Below are 22,985 nucleotides of genomic sequence, written 5' to 3' on the forward strand. Positions count from 1 at the left end.
TCATAGCACCTACTCTACTGCTAGCAGAGGAGTGAGTATTTTGATACGGAAACATTTGCCTTTTAAATTACTGTCAATGCAGAAAGACCCTGAAGGTCGATTTCTTTTTATCAAAGCTCACATTGGTACAGATTTATTTTCTATAGCCAACTTATATGCTCCCAATACGGATCAAATATCGTGGATTATTCAGACCTTAGAGAATTTTAAGTTGTTTGCGGAAGGGTTAGAATAATAGGCGGGGACTTTAACATTCCACTTAACCCCATTATTGACTCCACCAGGAAGGATAAAATATCCCATCGAGCTAGAGCGAGACTCCACAGGGTACTTAGAAACCTACAGGTCACTGACGCGTGGAGACTTCTATATCCCACCACAAAGGATTTCTCTTATTATTCTGCAGCACATAATGTATATACTAGATTAGACTATGTTCTGTTGTCGGATAGTCTCCTCCCGATGGTTCTGTCGGCAGGAATAGGAAACCTTCTCCTTTCTGATCACGCACCGGTGTTTGTGTCTATGAAGCTAAATAGTGTTCCGAGGGGAGACAGACTGTGGAGGTTGAACAATACGGTTTTGAGTGACCCTAAACACTCCTCTGCGATACAGGATAATATTCAGAAGTATTTTGATATAAATTCCTCTCCGGATTTATCGGATACTATTAGATGGGAAGCACATAAAGTAGTAATACGGGGAGAACTGATATCACTATGCTCACATATCAAAAAGCAACCGTCAGCAAGACTGAACGATCTGTTCTCGAGAATATCTACGCTTGAGACTATTCACAAACGAACGAAAGCAGCTGCAGAACAGATTGAGCTTGGGGAACTAAGGGAAGAGGTTAAAAATGTTTTGAATATAAAAACCACTAAAACTTTTCACTATACCAAATTTAAACATTATGCGCATGGGGAAAGGGGCAACAGAATCATGGCTGCACTGCTTAAACAACAACATGAGAAATCTTTTATCTCTGAGATCCTGACTTCTTCAGGTGTTAGAGCTACTGAATCGAAGGAAATAGCACAGGCCTTTACCCATTTCTACCATGGGCTATATAATCTTAATAGCAGCGATAGTCCGCAGGGTAACCTAGGGGATAGCACTAGGGAGTTTCTGGATAAACTTAGCTTACCTCAACTCACACAGGAAGATCAACTAGCGCTTACTGCACCCTTCACCACGGAAGAACTTCATAAAATTCTTAAAACAATACCATCTGGGAAAAGTCCTAGCCCAGATGGCTATACGATTCAGTACTATAAGACATTTAGCGGTATTCTGTTGCCCCATTTCACATCTATGTGTAACTCACTGATGGGGGGAGCTCAATTGACTCGCCAATCTTTGAAAGCTCACATCACAGTCCTGCCAAAGGACGGGAAGGATCCAGCACTATGTGGTAGCTATAGACCCATATCTTTGCTAAACACAGATCTTAAATGGTGGGCGAAAGCTTTGGCGACTAGATTGGGGAAGCTTCTGCCCAAACTCATTGGCCCAGAACAAACAGGATTTGTGGGAGGTCGTCAGGGTAAGGATAATACAACAAGAGTAGTTAGGTTAGTTCAACACGCTCGCTCGACACACACCCCAATGGTACTCCTTAGCACAGATGCCGAAAAGGCTTTTGACAGGGTGAGCTGGCAATGTATGGTAGCTACCTTGTCAAAATTTGGGATCCCTATTGAATTCATACAAGCTATATTGACACTCTATCATAATCCGAGTGCTAAAGTTAGAGTGAATGCCATATTGTCGGATTCCTTTCAAATTTCAAATGGTACTAGGCAAGGATGCCCTCTATCGCCTACACTGTTTGTGATGGTGATGGAGACCTTGATACAAAGGATCCGCCAAGATGATAATATAGCCGGCCTGAAGATAGGTCAGTTCACACATAAAACGGCTGCGTTTGCGGATGATCTGCTGCTGTTGGTGACTAAGCCGTCTGTCTCCCTTCGGAACATAACACAAGCTTTTACAGAATTTGGTGCAATATCTAATTTTAAAATTAACTATAGTAAATCTGAGATCCTTAATGTCTCTGTGCCTCGACAGGTAGTTGCTGCGATGACGGGAACGTCTCAGTTTCGCTGGATTTCTACATCGATCTCGTACTTAGGCATTACCATCTCTAATTGCCCATCACAATTGTATACCCTCAACTATATACCTCTAGTAGCGGCTATTAAACGTCAACTCAATTGCTTGAAGCTACCGTTTATGTCATGGATGGGGCGGAAAAATTTCCTAAAGACTTTTATAGTCTACAATTTTTTATACCTGATTCAGACATTACCACTGTGGCTACCAAAATCATTCTCTCTCTCCCTAAAGCGTATCTTCTCGAACTTTCTATGGAACAAGAACAGACCAAGACAGAGACACATACAACTGATTAACTCGGTTAAAATGGGAGGCATGGGACTATCCGACATACACACATATTATATTACTAATCACTTGAACAGATGGGCTGGGCTGCAACATCCCTCTCAGACTTCTCTTTATACGGAATTAGAAAATACTCTCATGCTTAGCTGGGAACAGAGGGCGCTGTGGAGTCTCGCTAAAAGTTCACACCTTGACCAATACTCTAGCATTCTTTTAAAGGGAACCATCCTGGTGTGGCAAGACATACATAATAGATTGAGCTTACTCAGGATGCCTTCACCAAGTATGCCTCTATGTTTAGTGCCTTGCTATGTACATCGGGATTCTACACTAATGCCAGATCCGTGGGACATTCCACACCACATCAAAGTTTCGATCCTGATGACTGATACTCCGCAGAGAAGTGTTTCCACGGTATTTGATAAATTAGGAATAAAGTCTCGTGATTTCCTCTTTAAACACACTTTCATGAAATGTTGCACGGCTATGCTTAGCTCCTTGCCAACCCAAACCTCTCCTCAGAATTGGTTAGATAAGATGCTCATGAGCTCTATACCCCAGCGTAAGTTTCTATCTACCTCATATAATAATCTGATCTCACTGACCTGCCCATCAAAACCAAGCTATATGGAAAAGTGGTAGACTGACCTCCACATATCATTGACCGAACCCGAAATTAGATTCATACTGTCTAACGCATTAGGTTTCTCTAGGTGTACTAGAATACAGGAAAGCTCCTACAAACTGTTAACTAGGTGGTATAAGACGCCTGTGGTCTTACACGCTATTGATCAAGAGGTTACGGACCTGTGTTGGAGGTGGAACACTTCAAGGGGTACTTATCCACACATTTGGTGGTCCTGCCCCCTTATTGTGCCTTTTTGGCAGCAAGTTGAGCAGAAAATTAATAACATATGCTCTACAAACTTGCACTTAACACCTGAGTTAATCCTATTGTGGAAACCGACACCCACTCTTACCCCCAAGAAGCATTATCTTCCAACCTTGTTGCTTACAGCAGCTAAGCTATTAATACCGAGTTGTTGGAGATCAACAGAACCCCCACAGTTGAGTCATTGGGTGAACAAGGCGTCGGAGTTAGAAAGACTAGAGGAATTAGCACATTGGGAACTGCTAACTAGAAAGAAGTATCTTAAAATATGGGGACCATGGAAGGCCCGGGCAACTTTGAATTTGGTAAGAGTAATTGTAATATGGCAGTTTCTATATCATACACAACGGGGTTAGTATACTTTGTCTTCACCAATATCATAAATGACATCAATGTTAGTTGAATTCAACACCAGTCCAGCCCCCCCCATCCCCTTCTCAATTTTATCCCTCCCTCCTTCCATATCCCTGACCTGCTCCCCCCCTGCCTCCCCTTTCCCCTCCCTTCTTGTTGGTCAAAAGATATGTAAATCAATATGTGCTCCACATTCTTAATGGAATTTACACTGCTCAAACTATGTTATTACACTTATTGCCTGCAATGCCGAAAATCCAAATATGATTCCTGATAGATGTGAATTTTTTGTATGACATGCTATCGTTTTGAATGACATATCTTTGTATGTATTTTTGGAGAAAAATCAATAAAAACAGTTTTGAAATAAATGGGCTGAAGGAACAATTACTTATTTAGGGATTTCTCTTACCTACCCATGTGGTAAGTTGATGTCGGTTAACTATAACACTTTACTGCAGGTTTTGAATAAGGACATCATATCCTACTCTAGATTTCCTTTATCCTGGATGGGCCGTATTGCAGCCTCTAAAATGCTACTTCTCCCAAAAGTGTTGTATTACTTTCGAAACCTCCCAATCCCAATTCCCAAATCTATTCTAAAACGTATTCGCATGGTGTTTACAAGATTCATTTTGAATGGGAAGAAGCCAAGGGTTGCAGCAAAAATACTGCATTTGTCTGTAGCTAAAGGAGGTCTGGGATATCCGAATATTGTTGCTTACTATAATGCGGCTATTCTGGACCAATTAAAACATTGGTGGTTATATGATAAAAATAAGCGCTGGGTGGAGTTAGAAGCGCATATATTACACAGTTCAGACTTAAAGGATGTGTTGGGCTCTGTGAGGATGGGGGAACACATATTGGGTAAATTATCCCCTACAATTAAAGCATCTATTCAGATTTGGAACGGTGTGTCTGATAATGCCTCTATTCTTCCTCTTAGACGTAGTATGGTTTCCTTAGCTATGGTGCAACGTTGCATACCTAATTCAAATTTTTCAGAATGGACTACTAAAGGTATTAGTTCATTAGAATTATTATACGATAACAATTTATTGTTACCCTATTCTATAATCTCTTCTAAATATGATCTAAACCCTAAGGATTTTTATAAATATTTTCAGTTGAGACATTTTCTTTCCACTGTTAAGTTTACAGTCAATGCCCCCACTTCTAATTATGAAAAATATTTTTATAACCCCAAGTTGATAACTAAAGGAATATCTAAAGCCTATGAGGCAATTCATGAGGATGAATCTTCTTTGCCTACCCTTAATTTTATACAAAAATGGGAATTGGAGTTGGGAGGTACATATAGTATTGAACAGTGGGAGGCGGCTTTTAAAATCTGTTCTAAGTCTTCCCACTGTGTAAATCATCTGGAAGCCTCTCGAAAATTGCTTTATAGATGGTACATGACTCCATACCGCCTATCCAAAATGTTTCCTATGGTGTCCTATATCTGTTTGCGATGCAACGCTTCTGTTGGCTCATTATTACATATTTGGTGGAGTTGTGATGTCATCGCTCCGTTTTGGGTAGAGATGTTAACCAGCATAATCGGTTTTCCGGTTCCTTGGGGACCAAAAGTAGCACTGCTTTCTTTGAAAAAAGAGGATATAGGCATTGAGAATAGTACAGTTAAGGTACATGTGCTAACTGTAGCGAGAACAAGTATTGCTCAGAGATGGAAAAGCGCTTCTATTCCGTCTAAGGTAGAAATCTTGCACAAGGTTCAGTACAATTGTATAATGGAACATTTAATTTCCACAAGACTACATAAGACACAGGAATTTGTTTACAAATGGTCTAAATGGCTTGCTTTTAATGGCTCACAGCTTCCTTTATAGAAAGACCTCATAAAAGTGTATTAGGGTCCTTATGTATATTCTAACTCCTAGGGCAGGGACTTTATGTTTGTCTGTATGTTTTTGTTTTTTTTTTTACATTGGAAAGGTGTAAAATAGTAAAAATTAAACTTATGGAAGTTCAACTCTGGTTACATTATTAATTAACGACACTATGATTATCTTATTATGTACCCTGTATGTTTCTAATACATGTATGTGTATACTGACTATTAGATTAACTTTAAATCTTTATGCTTTTTGCGATTTCATAAATTTGGAAAAAAACATTTCAATATTTCCAATTTTAATGTCTAGTTTATTTTTGTATAACTTTGAAAAACCTATAATAAAAATTGTGTTAAAGAAAAATAACATTTGCATAATAATTTGGAACGCGGTGTATTGGGGTGCTTCGTCCCTTTTGCTTTAGTGCTTCTAGGTTGTTGTTGTCATTAGTAACCTATTCTATATCACATGTAACATCAGTGACAGAAGCATACACTGTAGTAGCATCCACTGAACACGGCTTGTTGTCAATAGTAACCTGTTCTATATCACATGTAATATCAGACAGAAGCATACACTATAGTAGCATCCACTGAACACGACTTGTTGTCATTAGTAACCTGTTGTATATCCCAAGTAATATCAGTGATAGTAGCATACACAATAGTAGCACCCACTGAACACGGCTTGTTGTCATTAGTAACCTGTTCTATATCACATGTAATATCAGTGGCAGAAGCATACACTGTAGTAGCATACACTGAACACGGCTTATTGCCATTAGTAACCTGTTCTATATCACATGTAATATCAGTGGCAGAAGCATACACTATATTAATATCCACTGAACACGGCTTGTTGTCATTAGTAACCTGTTCTATGTCACATGTAATATCAGTGACAGAAGCACACAGTGTAGTAGCATCCACTGAACACAGCTTGTTGCCATTAGTAACCTGTTCAATATCACATACTATGTCAGTGGTGAAACATACACTGTAGTAGCATCCAATGAACACAGCTTGTTGTCATTAGTAACCTGTTGTATATCACATGTAATATCAGTGACAGAAGCATACACTATAGTAGCATCCACAGAACACGGCTTCTTGCCATTAGTAATCAGTTCTATATCACATGGAATATCAGTGACAGAATCTACGTTATAGTAGCACCCACTGAACACGGCTTGTTGTCATTAGTAACCTGTTCTATATCACATGTAATATCAGAGACAGAAGTATACACTATAGTAGCATCCACTGAACACGACTTGTTGTCATTAGTAACCCATTGTATATCACAAGTAATATTAGTGATAGAAGCATTCACTATAGTAGCATCCACTGAACACAGCTTGTTGCCATTAGTAACCTGTTGTATATCACATGTACTATCAGTGACAGAAGCTACACTACAGAAGCACCCACTGAACACGGCTTGTTGTCATTAGTAACCTGTGGTATATCACAAGTAATATCAGTGACAGAAGCATACACTATAGTAGCATCCACTGAACACAGCTTGTTGCCATTAGTAACCTCTTGTATATCACATGTAATATCAGTGATAGAAGCATACACAATAGTAGCATACACTGCACACAGCTTGTTGCCATTAGTAATCAGTTCTATATCACATGTAATATCAGTGACAGAAGCTACATTATAGTAGCACCCACTGAACACGGCTTATTGTCATTAGTAACCTGTTCTATATCACATGTCATATGAGAGACAGAAGCATACACTATAGTAGCATCCACTGAACACAGCTTGTTGTCATTAGTAACCTGTTCTATATCACATGTAATATCAGTGATAGAAGACACACTATAGTAGCATCCACTGAACACAGCTTGTTGCCATTAGTAACCTGTTTTATATCACATGTAATATAAATGACAGAAGCATACACTGTAGTAGCATCCACTGAACACGGCTTGTTGCCATTAGTAATCAGTTCTATATCACATGTAATATCAGTGACAGAAGCTACATTATAGTAGCACCCACTGAACACGGCTTATTGTCATTAGTAACCTGTTCTATATCACATGTAATATCAGTGACAGAAGCATACACTATAGTAGCATCCACTGAACACAGCTTGTGATATACAACAGGTTACTAATGACAACAAGCTGTGTTCAGTGGATGCTACTATAGTGTATGCTTCTGTCACTGATAGTACATGTGATATAGAACAGGTTACTAATGACAATAAGCCGTGTTCAGTGGGTGCTACTATAATGTAGCTTCTGTCACTGATATTACATGTGATATAAAACAGGTTACTAATGGCAACAAGCCGTGTTCAGTGGATCCTACTATAGTGTATACTTCTGTCACTGATATTACATGTGATATACAACAGGTTCCTTTTGACAACAAGCTGTGTTCAGTGGATGCTACTATCGTGTATGCTTTGGTCACTGATATTACATGTGATATAGAACAGGTTACTAATGGCAACAAGCCGTGTTCAGTGGATGCTATTATAGTGTAGCTTCTGTCACTGATATTACATGTGATATAGAACTGATTACTAATGGCAACAAGCCGTGTTCAGTGGATGCTACTATAGTGTAGGCTTCACCACTGATATTACATGTGATATACAACAGGTTACTAATGGCAACAAGCTGTGTGCAGTGTATGCTACTATAGTGTAGCTTCTGTCACTGATATTACATGTGATATAGAACAGGTTACTAATGACAACAAGCCGTGTTCAGTGGATGCTACTATAGTGTATGATTCACCACTGATATTACATGTGATATAAAACAGGTTACTAATGGCAACAAGCCGTGTTCAGTGGATCCTACTATAGTGTATTCTTCTGTCACTGATATTACATGTGATATACAACAGGTTCCTTTTGACAACAAGCTGTGTTCAGTGGATGCTACTATCGTGTATGCTTTGGTCACTGATATTACATGTGATATAGAACAGGTTACTAATGGCAACAAGCCGTGTTCAGTGGATGCTATTATAGTGTAGCTTCTGTCACTGATATTACATGTGATATAGAACAGTTTACTAATGACAACAAGCTGTGTTCAGTGGATGCTACTATAGTTTATACTTCTGTCACTGATATTACATGTGATATACAACAGGTTACTAATGACAACATGTAATATCAGTGACAGAAGTATAAACTATAGTAGCATCCACTGAACACAGCTTGTTGTCATTAGTAAACTGTTCTATATCACATGTAATATCAGTGACAGAAGCTACACTATAATAGCATCCACTGAACACGGCTTGTTGCCATTAGTAACCTGTTCTATATCACATGTAATATCAGTGACCAAAGCATACACGATAGTAGCATCCACTGAACACAGCTTGTTGTCAAAAGGAACCTGTTGTATATCACATGTAATATCAGTGACAGAAGAATACACTATAGTAGGATCCACTGAACACGGCTTGTTGCCATTAGTAACCTGTTTTATATCACATGTAATATCAGTGGTGAATCATACACTATAGTAGCATCCACTGAACACGGCTTGTTGTCATTAGTAACCTGTTCTATATCACATGTAATATCAGTGACAGAAGCTACACTATAGTAGCATACACTGCACACAGCTTGTTGCCATTAGTAACCTGTTGTATATCACATGTAATATCAGTGGTGAAGCCTACACTATAGTAGCATCCACTGAACACGGCTTGTTGCCATTAGTAATCAGTTCTATATCACATGTAATATCAGTGACAGAAGCTACACTATAGTAGCACCCACTGAACACGGCTTGTTGTCATTAAAAACCGGTTGTATATCACATGTACTATCAGTGACAGAAGCATACACTATAGTAGCATCCACTGAACACAGCTTGTTGTCATTAGTAATCTGTTCTATATCACATGTAATATCAGTGACAGAAGCTACACTATAGTAGCATCCACTGAACACGGCTTGTTGCCATTAGTAACCTGTTCTATATCACATGTAATATCAGTGACCAAAGCATACACGATAGTAGCATCCACTGAACACAGCTTGTTGTCAAAAGGAACCTGTTGTATATCACATGTAATATCAGTGGTGAATCATACACTATAGTAGCATCCACTGAACACGGCTTGTTGTCATTAGTAACCTGTTCTATATCACATGTAATATCAGTGACAGAAGCTACACTATAGTAGCATACACTGCACACAGCTTGTTGCCATTAGTAACCTGTTGTATATCACATGTAATATCAGTGGTGAAGCATACACTATAGTAGCATCCACTGAACATTGATTGTTGCCATTAGTAACCTGTTGTATATCACATGTAATATCAGTGATAGAAGCAACACTATAGTAGCATCCACTGAACACAGCTTGTTGCCATTAGTAACCTGTTGTATATCACATGTAATATCAGTGGTGAAGCATACATGATAGTAGCATCCACTGAACACGGCTTGTTGCCATTAGTAACCTGTTTTATATCACATGTAATATAAATGACAGAAGCATACACTATAGTAGCATCCACTGAACACGGCTTGTTGCCATTAGTAATCAGTTCTATATCACATGTAATATCAGTGACAGAAGCTACACTATAGTAGCACCCACTGACCACGGCTTGTTGTCATTAAAAACCGGTTGTATATCACATGCAATATCAGTGACAGAAGCATACACTATAGTAGCATCCACTGAACACGGCTTGTTGTCATTAGTAACCTGTTCTATATCATATGTAATATCAGAGACAGAAGCATACACTATAGTAGCATCCACTGAACACGGCTTGTTGTCATTAGTAACCTGTTCTATATCACATGTAATATCAGAGACAGAAGCATACACTATAGTAGCATCCACTGAACACAGCTTGTTATCATTAGTAACCTGTTCTATATCACATGTAATATCAGTGACAGAAGCATACACTATGGTAGCATCCACTGACCACAGCTTGTTGTCATTAGTAACCTGTTGTATATCACATGTAATATCGGTAATAGAAGCATACACTATAGTAGCATCCACTGAACACGGCTTGTTGCCATTAGTAACCTGTTCTATATCACATGTAATATCAGTGACAGAAGTATACACTATAGTAGCACCCACTGAACACGGCTTGTTGCCATTAGTAACCTGTTGTATATCACATGTAATATCAGTGACAGAATCTACACTATAGTAGCATCCACTGAACACAGTTTGTTTCCATTAGTAACCTGTTGTATATCACATGTAATATCAGTGACAGAATCTACACTATAGTAGCATCCACTGAACACGGCTTCTTGCCATTAGTAACCCGTTGTATATCACATGTAATATCAGTGACCGAAGCATACACTGTCGTAGCATCCACTGAACACGGTTTGTTGTCATTAGTAACCTGTTGTATATCACATGTAATATCAGTGACAGAAGTATACACTATAGTAGCATCCACTGAACACGACTTGTTGCTATTAGTAACCTGTTCTATATCACATGTAATATCAGTGACAGAAGCATACACTACAGTAGCATCCACTGAACATGGCTTGTTGTCATTAGTAACCTATTCTATATCACATGTAATATCAGTGACAGAAGCATACACTATAGTAGCATCCACTGAACATGGCTTGTTGTCATTAAAGAAACAAACGGAATGTAGGAGCTGCACTGTAGCATATATTGGTGTTATCCTCAGAGGAACCTTGACAAAAAACCTCAAACCAAAATTAGATCCAATCCACAAGAAGAGGCAGCACTCCGATAGTATAGAAAAATACAAAATGTATTCACCCAAAATACAGGCAACGTTTCACCTTCCCCATGAAGGCATTTTCAAGCAATGAATACGTGTGCTCAAAGCATATATATATATAGTGTGCAAAACATGCAAATCGGCAATGTAAGATAATCATACATGATTAACAATAATGTCAGCAATACAATAGAATAGTACAGAATAAAGTGTTTGCAATTAATACAGAACATGTAGAAAATATGTGAAGCAATTAGTTTAATATCAAGTATAAACATATCTAAAAATAATCACATAAAATACATAGATATGTCATAAAGTATAAATTATAGTGATAAGAGTTACAGCTGGCACTCACCCATAGTTGTCACGAACACCATACCTGTTCTGGGTAAGAAAATCAAGGTAATGTTCTATTACCGTCATGACGCGCAGAAATCTCGGTGTTTTGAAAAACCCACTGCGCATGCTCACATCGGATCATTGAGTTCTCACTAACCACCAATCATGTGTTAGATTGGGGAAGGTTGTGAGGTCATATGACCGTAAATGCATTATCATTGCATTTATTACTTAATTCCCCTGACTTATTGCATGGAACCAAGTCCCAGAACCCGAACAGTTATTTTTAACAGGGAATATACATATAGAACGGCACTATATTTATGGTTCTCGGAACCACCGACAATCAGGAGGAATATGTCCCTGTATACAGGGGCACAATCCAACAGAGGATCGCCAAATATAAAACTCGGGATGCGTGTATCACCTACCCCAAGGAAAAATTGGGATCGACAGATTTCAGTGACCAATATATGTACGTGCCAGGGACATGTTCATCCTGAGTGTGGGTTTATTGAAAATGTATTGTATGTCGTTTTTTGACACATTTTATTATGTAACAAGTTGATTGATGTCAATTGAACTAATGTAGAATTCACCTGGGAGACACTGATGACAATTTTCACAGGCTGAAATAAACCATGTGACTTTTTGTATCTACCTATTTAAAGATGATTTTTTTAGATATGATGTTAGGCTTGAAAAAGACCCTTCACTCACTATGGGTCGAAACGTTGCCTGTTTGCCGTAAAATGTTTTGACAATAAAACCGTTTTGAAGATCTGGAGACTTGTGCTGTTGTCCTACTACTTTTCTTAGAATTTGCATTATGCCAGAGTGGGTTTGCCTGGCTTGACAGCATGCACCGCAAAGGACTCGGGACTTGTGCTGCTTCAAATTTTCTACTTTGGCTATATACAGGAGTATGTGACAAAAAACAGTATTACAAGTGACAGCCAACACGGTTTTACTAAGGACAGAAGTCGTCAAACCAACATGAATTGTTTTTATGAAGAGGTGAGCAGAAGCCTAGACAGAGGGGCCCCTGTGGATATAGTGTTTTTGGACTTTGCAAAGGCATTTGACACTGTCCCTCATAGACGTCTAACGGGTAAATTAAGGACTATAGGTTTCGAAATTAGAGTTTGTAATTGGATTGAGAATTGGCTCAAGGACCCTACCCAGAGAATTGTGTTCAATGATTCCTACATTGAATGTTCACCGGTTATAAGTGGTGTACCCCAGGGCTCAGTGCTGAGACCACTATTATTCAACTTATTTATTAATGATATAGAGCATGGGATTAATAGCACTATTTCTATTTTTGTAGATGACACCAAGCTATGTAGTATTGTTTAGTCTATGGAAGATGTTCGTGAATTGCAAGCTGATTTGGACACACTGGCAAATGAGGCTTAATGTAGATCATTGCAAAGTTATGCATCTGGGTACGAACAACGTGCATGCATCTTATGTCCTAGGGGGAGCTACACTGGGGGAGTCACTTGTTGAGAAGGATCTGGTGTACTTGTATATCATAAATTAAATAACATCATGCAATGTCAAGATATTGTCGTGTATTAAAAGAGGCATGGACTCGCGGGACAGGGATATAATATAACCACTTTACAAAGCATTAGTGCGGCCTCATCTAGAATATGCAGTTCAGTTTAGGACACTTGATTAACGTTAATGTCTGTGTATGTAGCTGCACATCGTGTTCTAGTAAGAACGCGATGCTGCTGTGTAAATGAATGGATGACGCTGACTGGTCACTGATTGGTCAGCGTCATACACTCCTCTGTACAACGCCCACTTGGTCGAAAGTAAAAACACACCCACTCAGGCATTAAGAAACTCATTAACATAAACCTAAAAATCGCTAATAAAGTGGTTTCAAATAGATCGTTTTTCTAAATAAAAAGCATTACCGTCACCTACATTATAGCGCCGATCACATCATGTAGGAGATAGGGCACTTATAATGTGGTGACAGAGCCTCTTTAATATCTCGTAATGCAAAAAATAGTAATGGGCTAGGTAATGTCCCTACGGAACAACCTCCCTTGTATAATGAAAAGGCAACTCCATAATAATTACATATGCACACAAGAAACAGAGTATAGAGCCAAGTATATATGAAAAGAATAACTAATTTTATTAAATACATATAAAAACATACATGTTAAAAAGGTACATGAGTGGAAAGACTCTATATGATATAAACACAGGTAAATAGGAAAGCCAGGTGTACAATGTATTTAAAGTCCTTATATTGAGGACATATGAATAGGGCAGTGTACTATCATGTATAAATTTAGTTGTTTGAGTGTGGGCTGTTTTGTTAAGGACAGAAATGTCCAAAGAGTGTTTTCTAGAGTAAAATACTCCTAACATCAATAACTCAGATAGCCTTGAGGAAGCGGATATCACGATACGTGCGTCGGGGTTCTACACACAGGTATCCAGGCTACCAGGACTACTATTATGGGTAAGGCTATCTGAGTTATTGATGCTAGGAGTATTTTACTCTAGAATACACTCTTTGGACATTTCTGTCCTTAACAAAACAGCCCACATTGTTGCCCACTCTTCCTTGCAAAATTGCTCCAAATCTGTCAGATTACGAGGGGATCTCCTGTGTACAGCCCTCTTTAGGCCACCCCACAGATTTTCAATAGGGTTCAGGTCTGGGCTCTGGCTGGGCCTTTCCCAAACTTTGATCTTCTGGTGAAGCCATTCCTTTGTTGATTTGGAGGCTTTGGGTCGTTGTCAAACTAAAATTCCTCTTCATCTTTTTAGCAGAGGCCTGCAGGTTTTGTGCCAATATTGACTGGTATTTGAAACTGTTCATAATTCCCTCCACCTTGACTAAAGCCCCAGTTCCAGCTGCAGAAAAACAGCCCAGAGCATAATGCTGCCTCCACCATGCTTCACTGTGGGTATGGTGTTCTTTTGATGATGTACAGTGTTGGCTTTGCGCCAAACATAACTTTTGGAATTATGGCCAAAGAGTTTGACCTTGGTCTCATCAGACCATAACACGGTTTCCCACATGCTTTTGGCAGACTTGATGTAGGTCTTTGCAAAACATAGCCAGGCTTGGATGTTTTTCTTTGTTAGAAAAGGCTTCCATCTTGCCACCCTACCCCACAGGCCAGACATATGAAGAATACTGGAGATTGTTGTCATATGCACTACACAACCAGTACCCGCCAGAAAGTCCTGCAGCTCCTGTAATGTTGCTGTAGGCCTCTTGGTAGCCTCCCGGACCAATTTTCATCTTGTCTTTTCATCAAGTTTTGAGGGACGTCCAGTTCTTGGTAATGTCACTGTTGTGCCAAATGTAATCCACTTTTTGATGACCGTTTCACTGTGTTCCATGGTATATCTAATGCTTTGGAAAATCTTTGTTACCCTTCCCCTGACTTATGCCTTTCAACAATCAGATCCCTTTGATGTGTTGTAAGCTCTTTATGGACCATGGCTTTTGCTGCCACATGCAACAAAGAAAATGTCAGGAAAATCCTAATAGAACAGCTGAACTTTATATGGGGTTACTAAGAATCACTTTAAATAATGACAGCTGTGTACTGACTACTATTTAACATAAGTTTAAATGTGATTGGCTAATTCTGAACACAACCACATCCCTAATTATAGGAGGGTGTTCACACTTATGCAACAACATTATTGTAGTTTTGTTATTTTTATTTTCCTCTCTAAATGATTTCAGTTTGTTTTTCAATGGAATTGTACAGATTATGGGTCACATTAAAGGTGGATAAAGTTCTGAAATTATTCATCTTGTACGGATTTTTTCACATGACAAGAACCTGGCATTTTAACAGTGGTGTGTAGACTTTTTATATCTACTGTAGATATATAGCTAATCTAGTGACTTGCTTTTAATGTTTAACAGACTATTCCTCATATGTGGTCATGTTAAAAGTTCAGGGCACTCCAGAGCTCCTAAGAGCATTTGCACAACTCAGCCCCTAAGTTGGATTAACCCCCTAGCTACAGGGAGACCAGGCAAACTATCATAGGTGGGGCAACACAGGTGGAGCAGTACAGGTGGAGCAGCACAGAGACAATAGCACAGTAGCGCCAGTATCACAGCAGGCCAGCTAAGATATCTGTGATGCCACAGCAGGCTGGCACCACATACATTTAAAGGAAGAGGATAAATTCAGGGTGAGGGCGATCAATCCCGCTCAAGCTTAGCACAAACTCCAGGGGTCAGCCCAGAATATTCAGCAGTGGCCCCTGGAGGCTAGCAGTGCATGGCATCTGCAGCATTCAGCACGGAGAGAGAATGGTGGGGAGAGCACAGTCGTCATCACACCACGGTCCTTAATGGGCAGAAGTGACATGTCAAAAACCATCCCCCTTTTAAAGCAACCAGTCTTCTCTTCTAATTCAATCAGCATGACAGGGTGATATCTGCCTTGTCCTCGTTAACACTTTCTCCTGAGCGAACGAGAAGATCACTGAAATCATGTTAGCAGGTCATTTTGTGGCAGGGCTGAAATGCAGTGGAAATGTTTTTTTTTGTGATTAAGTTAATTTTCATGGCAAGGAATGACTTTGCAATTAATTACAATTCATCTAATCACTCTTCATAACAATCTAGAGAATGTAAATTGCCCCTATAAAAACTGAAGCAGCAAATTTTGTGAAAAATCTTTCGCCCAGGACTGTACAGCTGACACCCACTGGTGATGATGCAGACTCCCTGCGATGCATGCACAGCGGTTTGTGGAAATGCTTTTCCAACAGTGCTGTATCTACGCGGCAGATATCAGGAAAGTGTAAAGGACATTTAACCACTTCCCGCTATTGGGCGTGACTGTACGTCCAGATACAAAGTGCATTCCCGCACTCGGGCGTACAGTGACGCCCTGTAGATAAAGCGAGCACAAGAGCTGTGCGCGCTTTATCTTCAGCGGCTGTCAGCGGTCATACACAGCTGACATCCCGATGCGATGGCTGTTACCGCCGATCGCAGACATTTAACGCCTTCAATGCAGCTGTCAATGGCGTCCGCCACATTGAAGTGGTTGACAGAGGGAGGAAGCTCCCTCTGTACCCCCGCGATGGATCGCAGGTAGTGATGGTTGCTATGGCAACCAGGAAGCCGTTGCTAGGCTACCTGGTTGCCCAGGTACGGAAGCCTATTAGGTCCTGCCCGAGGCAGGACCCAATATGCTAACTGTCAGATGATGAATGACAGTTGCAATACACTGCACTACATAAGTAGTGCAGTGTATCGTACCGGGGATCATAAGACCAGATCTTCAAGTCCCCAGGTCAGTGTAAAAAAAAAAAAAAAAGTGAAAAAAGTTAAAAAAAATGTTAAAGAAAAATAAATAAATAAAAGTTTTAACTAATAAAAACAATAAATCGCCCTGTTTCCCTGATCAACTCCTTTATTATTAAAAAAAAAAAAGGAAAACATGAAAAAAAACTATACATAATAGGTATCGCCACGTTTGGAACGGCCTGATCTATAAAAATGTCACATTATTTTTACCGCACGGTGTACAGCGTAAATTTTTTTAATAAAAAACAATGACAGCATTTTATTTTTTGGTCATCTTGTCTCAAAATTTTTTTAATAAATAGTGATCAAAAAGTTGTAAGTAACACAAAATGATACCAATAGAAACTACATTTCGTCACGCATAAAACAAGCCCTCCCGCAGCGATATCAACTAAAAAATAAAAAATTTATGGCTGTCAGAAAATGGCGAGACTAAAACATTATTTTTTTTTAGAAAATAATATTTTTATTGTGGGAACGTAGTGAAACGTAAAAAAAAACATATAAATTTGGTGTCACTGTAATCGTATCGACCCGCAGAATAAAGTTAACATGTTGTTTATACTGCATGGTGAACACTGTAGAAAAAACAACAAAAAAAAGTTTTTGGTTTCCTTATCTCCCAAAAAAATGGAATAAATAGTGATAGAAAAAAAAATAAAAAAAAAATCGCATGTACCCCAAAATGGAACCAGTAAAAATTACAGCTCGTTCCACAAAAAACAAGCCCTCACACAGCTCCGTCAACGGAAAAATAACACGTCATGACTCTCAAAACGCAGTGACGCAACATGACGGCCCAGACTAATTTTTTAGGTCCCGTAGAATTTCACTAAATACCCCACATCATCTCACATTTGCTGGACCCCACAAATGGACCCCGTGCAGCAGAGATGAGGAAACTTTAGGGCCTTGTGCTGTTTATAGGGCTAGTGAAGAAGTCAAAGATTAGGCAATACTGGAGCGCAGATATTTTGTATAATACCCAATAAACCCGGCCTGTGTATAAAGGATTGGTTCAAAGCGTACCACACCAATCCATGGATTATTCATTCTCCCCATTATTACATCATCCTATTATGCCCTGATGCACTCTGCCCAGCTTACATATACCGATGTACTACACAGTTTACATATACCCAGATGTACTACGCAGTTTACATATACCCTGATGTATTCCGCACAGCTTACATATACCCTGATGTACTCCTCACATATTACATATATCCTGATGTACTCCGCCCAGCTTACATATACCGATGTACTATGCACAGTTTACATATACCCTGATGTACTACGCACAGTTTACATATACCCTGATGTACTCCGCCCAGCTTACATATGCCCCCACATTATAAAATAAAATACCACTAAAATCTGCGCTTCAAAAGCCAAATGGTGGTCCAACTGAGCCTGGCAGTGTGTCCAAATGGCAATTTATGACCACATATGGGGTATTACTGTATTCTGGAGAACCTGCTTAACAATTTATGGGATGTGTGTCTACAGTGGTACAAGCTGGGCACTGAAATGGCATATCTGTGGAAAACGGCAATTTTCAATCTGCAACATCTATTGTTTACTCATTTTTGCAAAACACTTGTGCGGTCAAAATGCTCACTACACCCCTAGATACATTTTTTGAGGGATTTAGTTTCCAAAACGGAGTAATTTTTCAGGGGTACCACTGTATTGGTACTATAGCTCAATGCAACATGGTGTCAAAAAACGAACATTGGAAAATCTCCACTCCAAATACTAAAAGGTGCTCCTTCCCTTTAGAGCCTTGCTGTATGTCTAAAGAGCAGTTTATGACCACATGGGTATTTCCGTACTCTGGAGAAGTTGCTCTTTTTCTCCTTTATTTGATGAGAAAATGAAAAATTTTGAATTTCTGCTACGTCTTATTGGAAAAGAATGTAATTTTTCAATTTCACTGCCCATTTCTAATAAAATCTATGAGACACCTGTGGGGTCAAAATTCTCACTACCCCCCTAGATGAGTTCCTCAATGGGTGTAGTTTGCCAGATAGAGTCACTTTTGGGTAGTTTCCACTGTACTGGTACCTAAGGTGCTTTGCAAAAGCGACATGGTGCAGAAAAATCAATCCAGCAAAATCTGCTCTCCAAAAGCAAAATGGCGCTCCTTCCCTTCTGAGCCCTGATGTGTATTCATACAGTGGTTTATTACCACATATGGGGTATTTCCGTACTCTGGAGAAGTTGCTTTACAAATATTATTGTGCTTTTTCTCCTTTATTTTATGAGAAAATGAAACATTTTGACCTAAAGCTACCTCTTAGTGGAATTTTTTTTTAATTTTTCAGGTTTACTGCCCAATTCTAATGAAATCTATGAAATACCTGTGGGTTCAAAATGCTCACTACACCCCTAGATGAATTCCGCAAAGGGGTGTAGTTTCCGAAATGGAGTCACTTTTGGGGGTTTTCCATTGTACTGGTACCTTAGGAGCTTTACAAATGCGACATGGTGCAGAGAAATGAATCCAGCAAGATCAGTGCTCCAAAAGCTAAATGGCGTGCCTTCCCTTCCGAATCCTGCCGCTTGCCCAAACAGCAGTTTATGACCACATGTTTGGTATTTCCGTACTCTGGAGAAGTTGCTTTACAAATGTTGGGGTGCTTTTCCTCATTTATTTGTTGAAAAAAATTAAACATTTTGAGGTAAACCTACATCTTATTGGAAAATAATGTAATTTTTCATTTTCACTGCACAATTCTAATGAAATCTATAAAACACCTGTGGGGTCAAAATGCTCACTACACCCCTAGATTAATTCCTCAAGCGGTGTAGTTTCCAAATGGGGTCTTTTTTGGGGTGTTTCCTTTATTTTTGCACCACAAGTCCTCTTCTAACCTGACATGGTGCCTGAAATATAATTTAAGGAAAGGAAGGCCCAAAAATCCTCTAGGTGCTCTTTTGCTTCTGGGGCTTTTGTTTCAGTCCAGTAGCGCACTAATGCCATATGTGGGATATTTCTAAAAACTTCAGAAATCAGGGCAATAAATATTCAGTTGTGTTTCTCTGGTAAAAACCTTCAGTATTACAGGAAAAATGGATTAAAATAGAATTTCTGCAAAACAAAATGAAATTTGCAAATTTCCCTTCCACTTTGCTTTAATTCCTGTGAAACGCATAAAGGGTTAAGAAACTTTCTAAATGCTGTTTTGAATAATTTAAGGGGTGCAGTTTTTAAAATGTGGTGATTTGTGGGGGTTCCTAATATATAAGCCACTTCAGAAGTGATCTGGTCCCTTAAAAAAATAGGCTTTTGAAATTTTCTTTGAAATTAGAGAAATTGCTGCTAAATTTATAAGCCTTGTAACGTCCTAGAAAATAAAAGGATGTTCAAAAAATTCTGCCAATCTAAAGTACACATATGGGAAATGTTAGCTAGTCACTAATGTGTGGTATAACTATCTTTCTTACATGCAGATACATTTGAAATTAGAAGATGCTAATTTTTTGCAAATTTTCTCTAAATGTTGGTGTTTTTCACACAAAAATATTAAATATATCGACCAAATTTTTGCACTAACTTAAAGTACAATATGTCACGAGAAAACAATCTCAGACTCGTTTCGATAGGTAAAAGCATTCCCAAAATATTTCCACATAAAGTAAGACACGTCAGATTTAAAAAATGAGGCTGTGTCATAAGGTCCAAAAGTGGCTGTGTCCTTAAGGGGTTAAATAAATCTCACAAAGTGACACATCGGATTTTAAAACAATGGGTCTGTGTTTACAAGGCCATAATTTGCTGAGTCACCAAGGGGTTATTGTCTGTGAATAACCTGGTGAGTTAAAAATATTTTTTTTCCCTCCTATAGCTTTTCCCACATTCCAAACAAGAATACAGGATTTTTTGATGCAATTTTTTTGATGAGTTGTAACATTTTATTTCATGTAAAATATTTTCCATATATAGAACATCAAAATGTCTTCTCCCCTCTGTGAGTTTTCTCATGTTTAACAACAGTTGGTTTATGTGCAAAACTTTTCCCACATTCTGAACATGAATACGGCTTCACTCCTGTGTGAATTCTCTCATGTGTAACAAGATTTGATTTATGTGCAAAACATTTCCCACATTCTGAACATGAATATGGCTTCTCTCCTGTGTGACTTCTCTCATGTGTAGCAAGAATTGATTTTAGTACAAAACATTTCCCACATTTTGAACATGAAAATGGTTTCTCTCCTGTGTGAGTTCTCTTATGTGTAACAAGGTATGATTTTTCTCTAAAACATTTCCCACATTCTGAACATGAATACGGCTTCTCTCCTGTGTGAATTCTCTCATGTTTAACAAGACTTGATTTATCTGGAAGACATTTCCCACATTCTGAACATGAATACGGCTTCTCTCCTGTGTGACTTCTCTTATGTGTAACAAGACTTGATTGATCTGCAAAACATTTCCCACATTCTGAACATGAATATGGTTTTACTCCTGTGTGAATTCTCTCATGTAAAGTAAGCTGTGCTTTAAGTCTAAAGCACTTCCCACATTCTGAACATGAATACGGCTTCAGTCCTGTGTGAATTCCCTCATGTTTAACAAGATTTGATTTGATTGTAAAACATTTCCCACATTCTGAACATGAATACAGATTCTCTCCTGTGTGAGTTTTCTTATGTGTAACAAGATATGATTTGCGTGTAAAATATTTCCCACATTCTGAACATGAATACGGCTTCACTCCTGTGTGAATTCTCTCATGTATAACAAAGTATGCTTTTTCTCGAAAACATTTTCCACATTCTGAACATGAATATGGCTTTTCTCCTGTGTGAATTCTCTCATGTAAAGTAAGTTGTGATTTTTTTGTAAAATATTTTCCACATTCTGAACATGAATGTGCATTTACCCCTGTGTGAATTCTCTCATGTAAAGTAAGATCTGCTTGATCTCTAAAGCACTTCCCACATTCTGAACATGAATACGGCTTTTCTGCCGTGTGATTTCTCATATGTGAAACAAGATTTGATTTTGTTGTAAAACATTTCCCACAATCTGGACATGAAAATGGTTTCTCTCCTGTGTGAATTCTCTCATGTGCAACAAGATTTAATTTGCGTGTAAAATATTTCCCACATTCTGAACATGAATACGGCTTCTCTCCTGCGTGAATTCTTCTGTGCTTATAAAGACCTGAAATTTTTGTGAACGGTTTACCACATTGAAAACTTTTACCCCCTTCCTGAGCTGCACATGTGGTAACAATCTGTGATTGGTCAGGAGAAGGTTCCTCATGATTAGGGGAATTATATGATAGATCTTTACTGTGAAGTCCTGGATGTACATTAAGGGCAATGTGTTTTTTTCCTGAAGACTGTTGCTTGATATCTTCATCTTCTACTTCATAATTTATCGAAAACATTAAGTTTCCCTCAGAGTTCTTACTGGCATCTTCTGTTAGGATTAAAAATTAATTTTGTGATTTTTAGATTTTTCAAACCACAAAGTAGACAACTTTATGACATATTAGGCTGCGTGCAGGTTTTTTTTTTTATATGGTCAATCAGAAGTGGATCCAGCAGGAAGGAAAGGTTTGAGCCATTCCTTTCAAAACCAGCACTGGAGTTGGCTCAAAAAAATTCACCAAATACTGCCACAGAAATTGAATTGCCTAATTCCAGCCTTATAAATCTTTCAAAAACACTTTAAATGGACAATAATTTTTAATGAAAAACTTGTGTTAATCTAATAGTATACCTGATATCTAGGAATTTTGCTACTTTCGCTCTTTAAAAAATGTCTGCATTATCCTTGCAAAGTCTGTATAAAGTAACTGCCACTAGGTGACTCCTTTTCTATAACTTGTTGTCGACCTGTGGTTGTTCTACAAATTCAGTCCCTAGTTACAGAGAACAGTAGACATGCAGAAAATGGGGATGCCTCTCTCTGCTAAAGCTCCCTGTACTCATAGCCTACCTGAACTCGCTCATGTATTCCTTGCAGTAGCGTATTGCATCTGTCTGCTTTGTTAAAGATTTTTTCTGAATTTCCAGCATCTGACTCCGATGTGCACTT

The 22,985-nt window shown here is 38.7% G+C and overlaps 1 protein-coding gene across 1 annotated transcript in view; it reads right to left on the reverse strand.

Moving 5' to 3' along the window:
• Nucleotides 1-20,447: 20,447 nt before the first annotated feature.
• The window catches only part of LOC142670724 (uncharacterized), a 43,262-nt gene continuing 40,724 nt past the window's right edge, over nt 20,448-22,985 (reverse strand). Inside the window, exon 10 of the mRNA XM_075847114.1 lies at nt 20,448-22,364. Within this exon, the coding sequence (XP_075703229.1) occupies nt 20,881-22,364 (1,484 nt within the window). The 3' untranslated portion in view covers nt 20,448-20,880. The remainder of the gene's footprint in view (nt 22,365-22,985) is intronic.

Source organism: Rhinoderma darwinii, assembly GCF_050947455.1.
Source record: "Rhinoderma darwinii isolate aRhiDar2 chromosome 1 unlocalized genomic scaffold, aRhiDar2.hap1 SUPER_1_unloc_16, whole genome shotgun sequence".
Taxonomy (NCBI): Eukaryota; Metazoa; Chordata; class Amphibia; order Anura; family Rhinodermatidae; genus Rhinoderma; species Rhinoderma darwinii.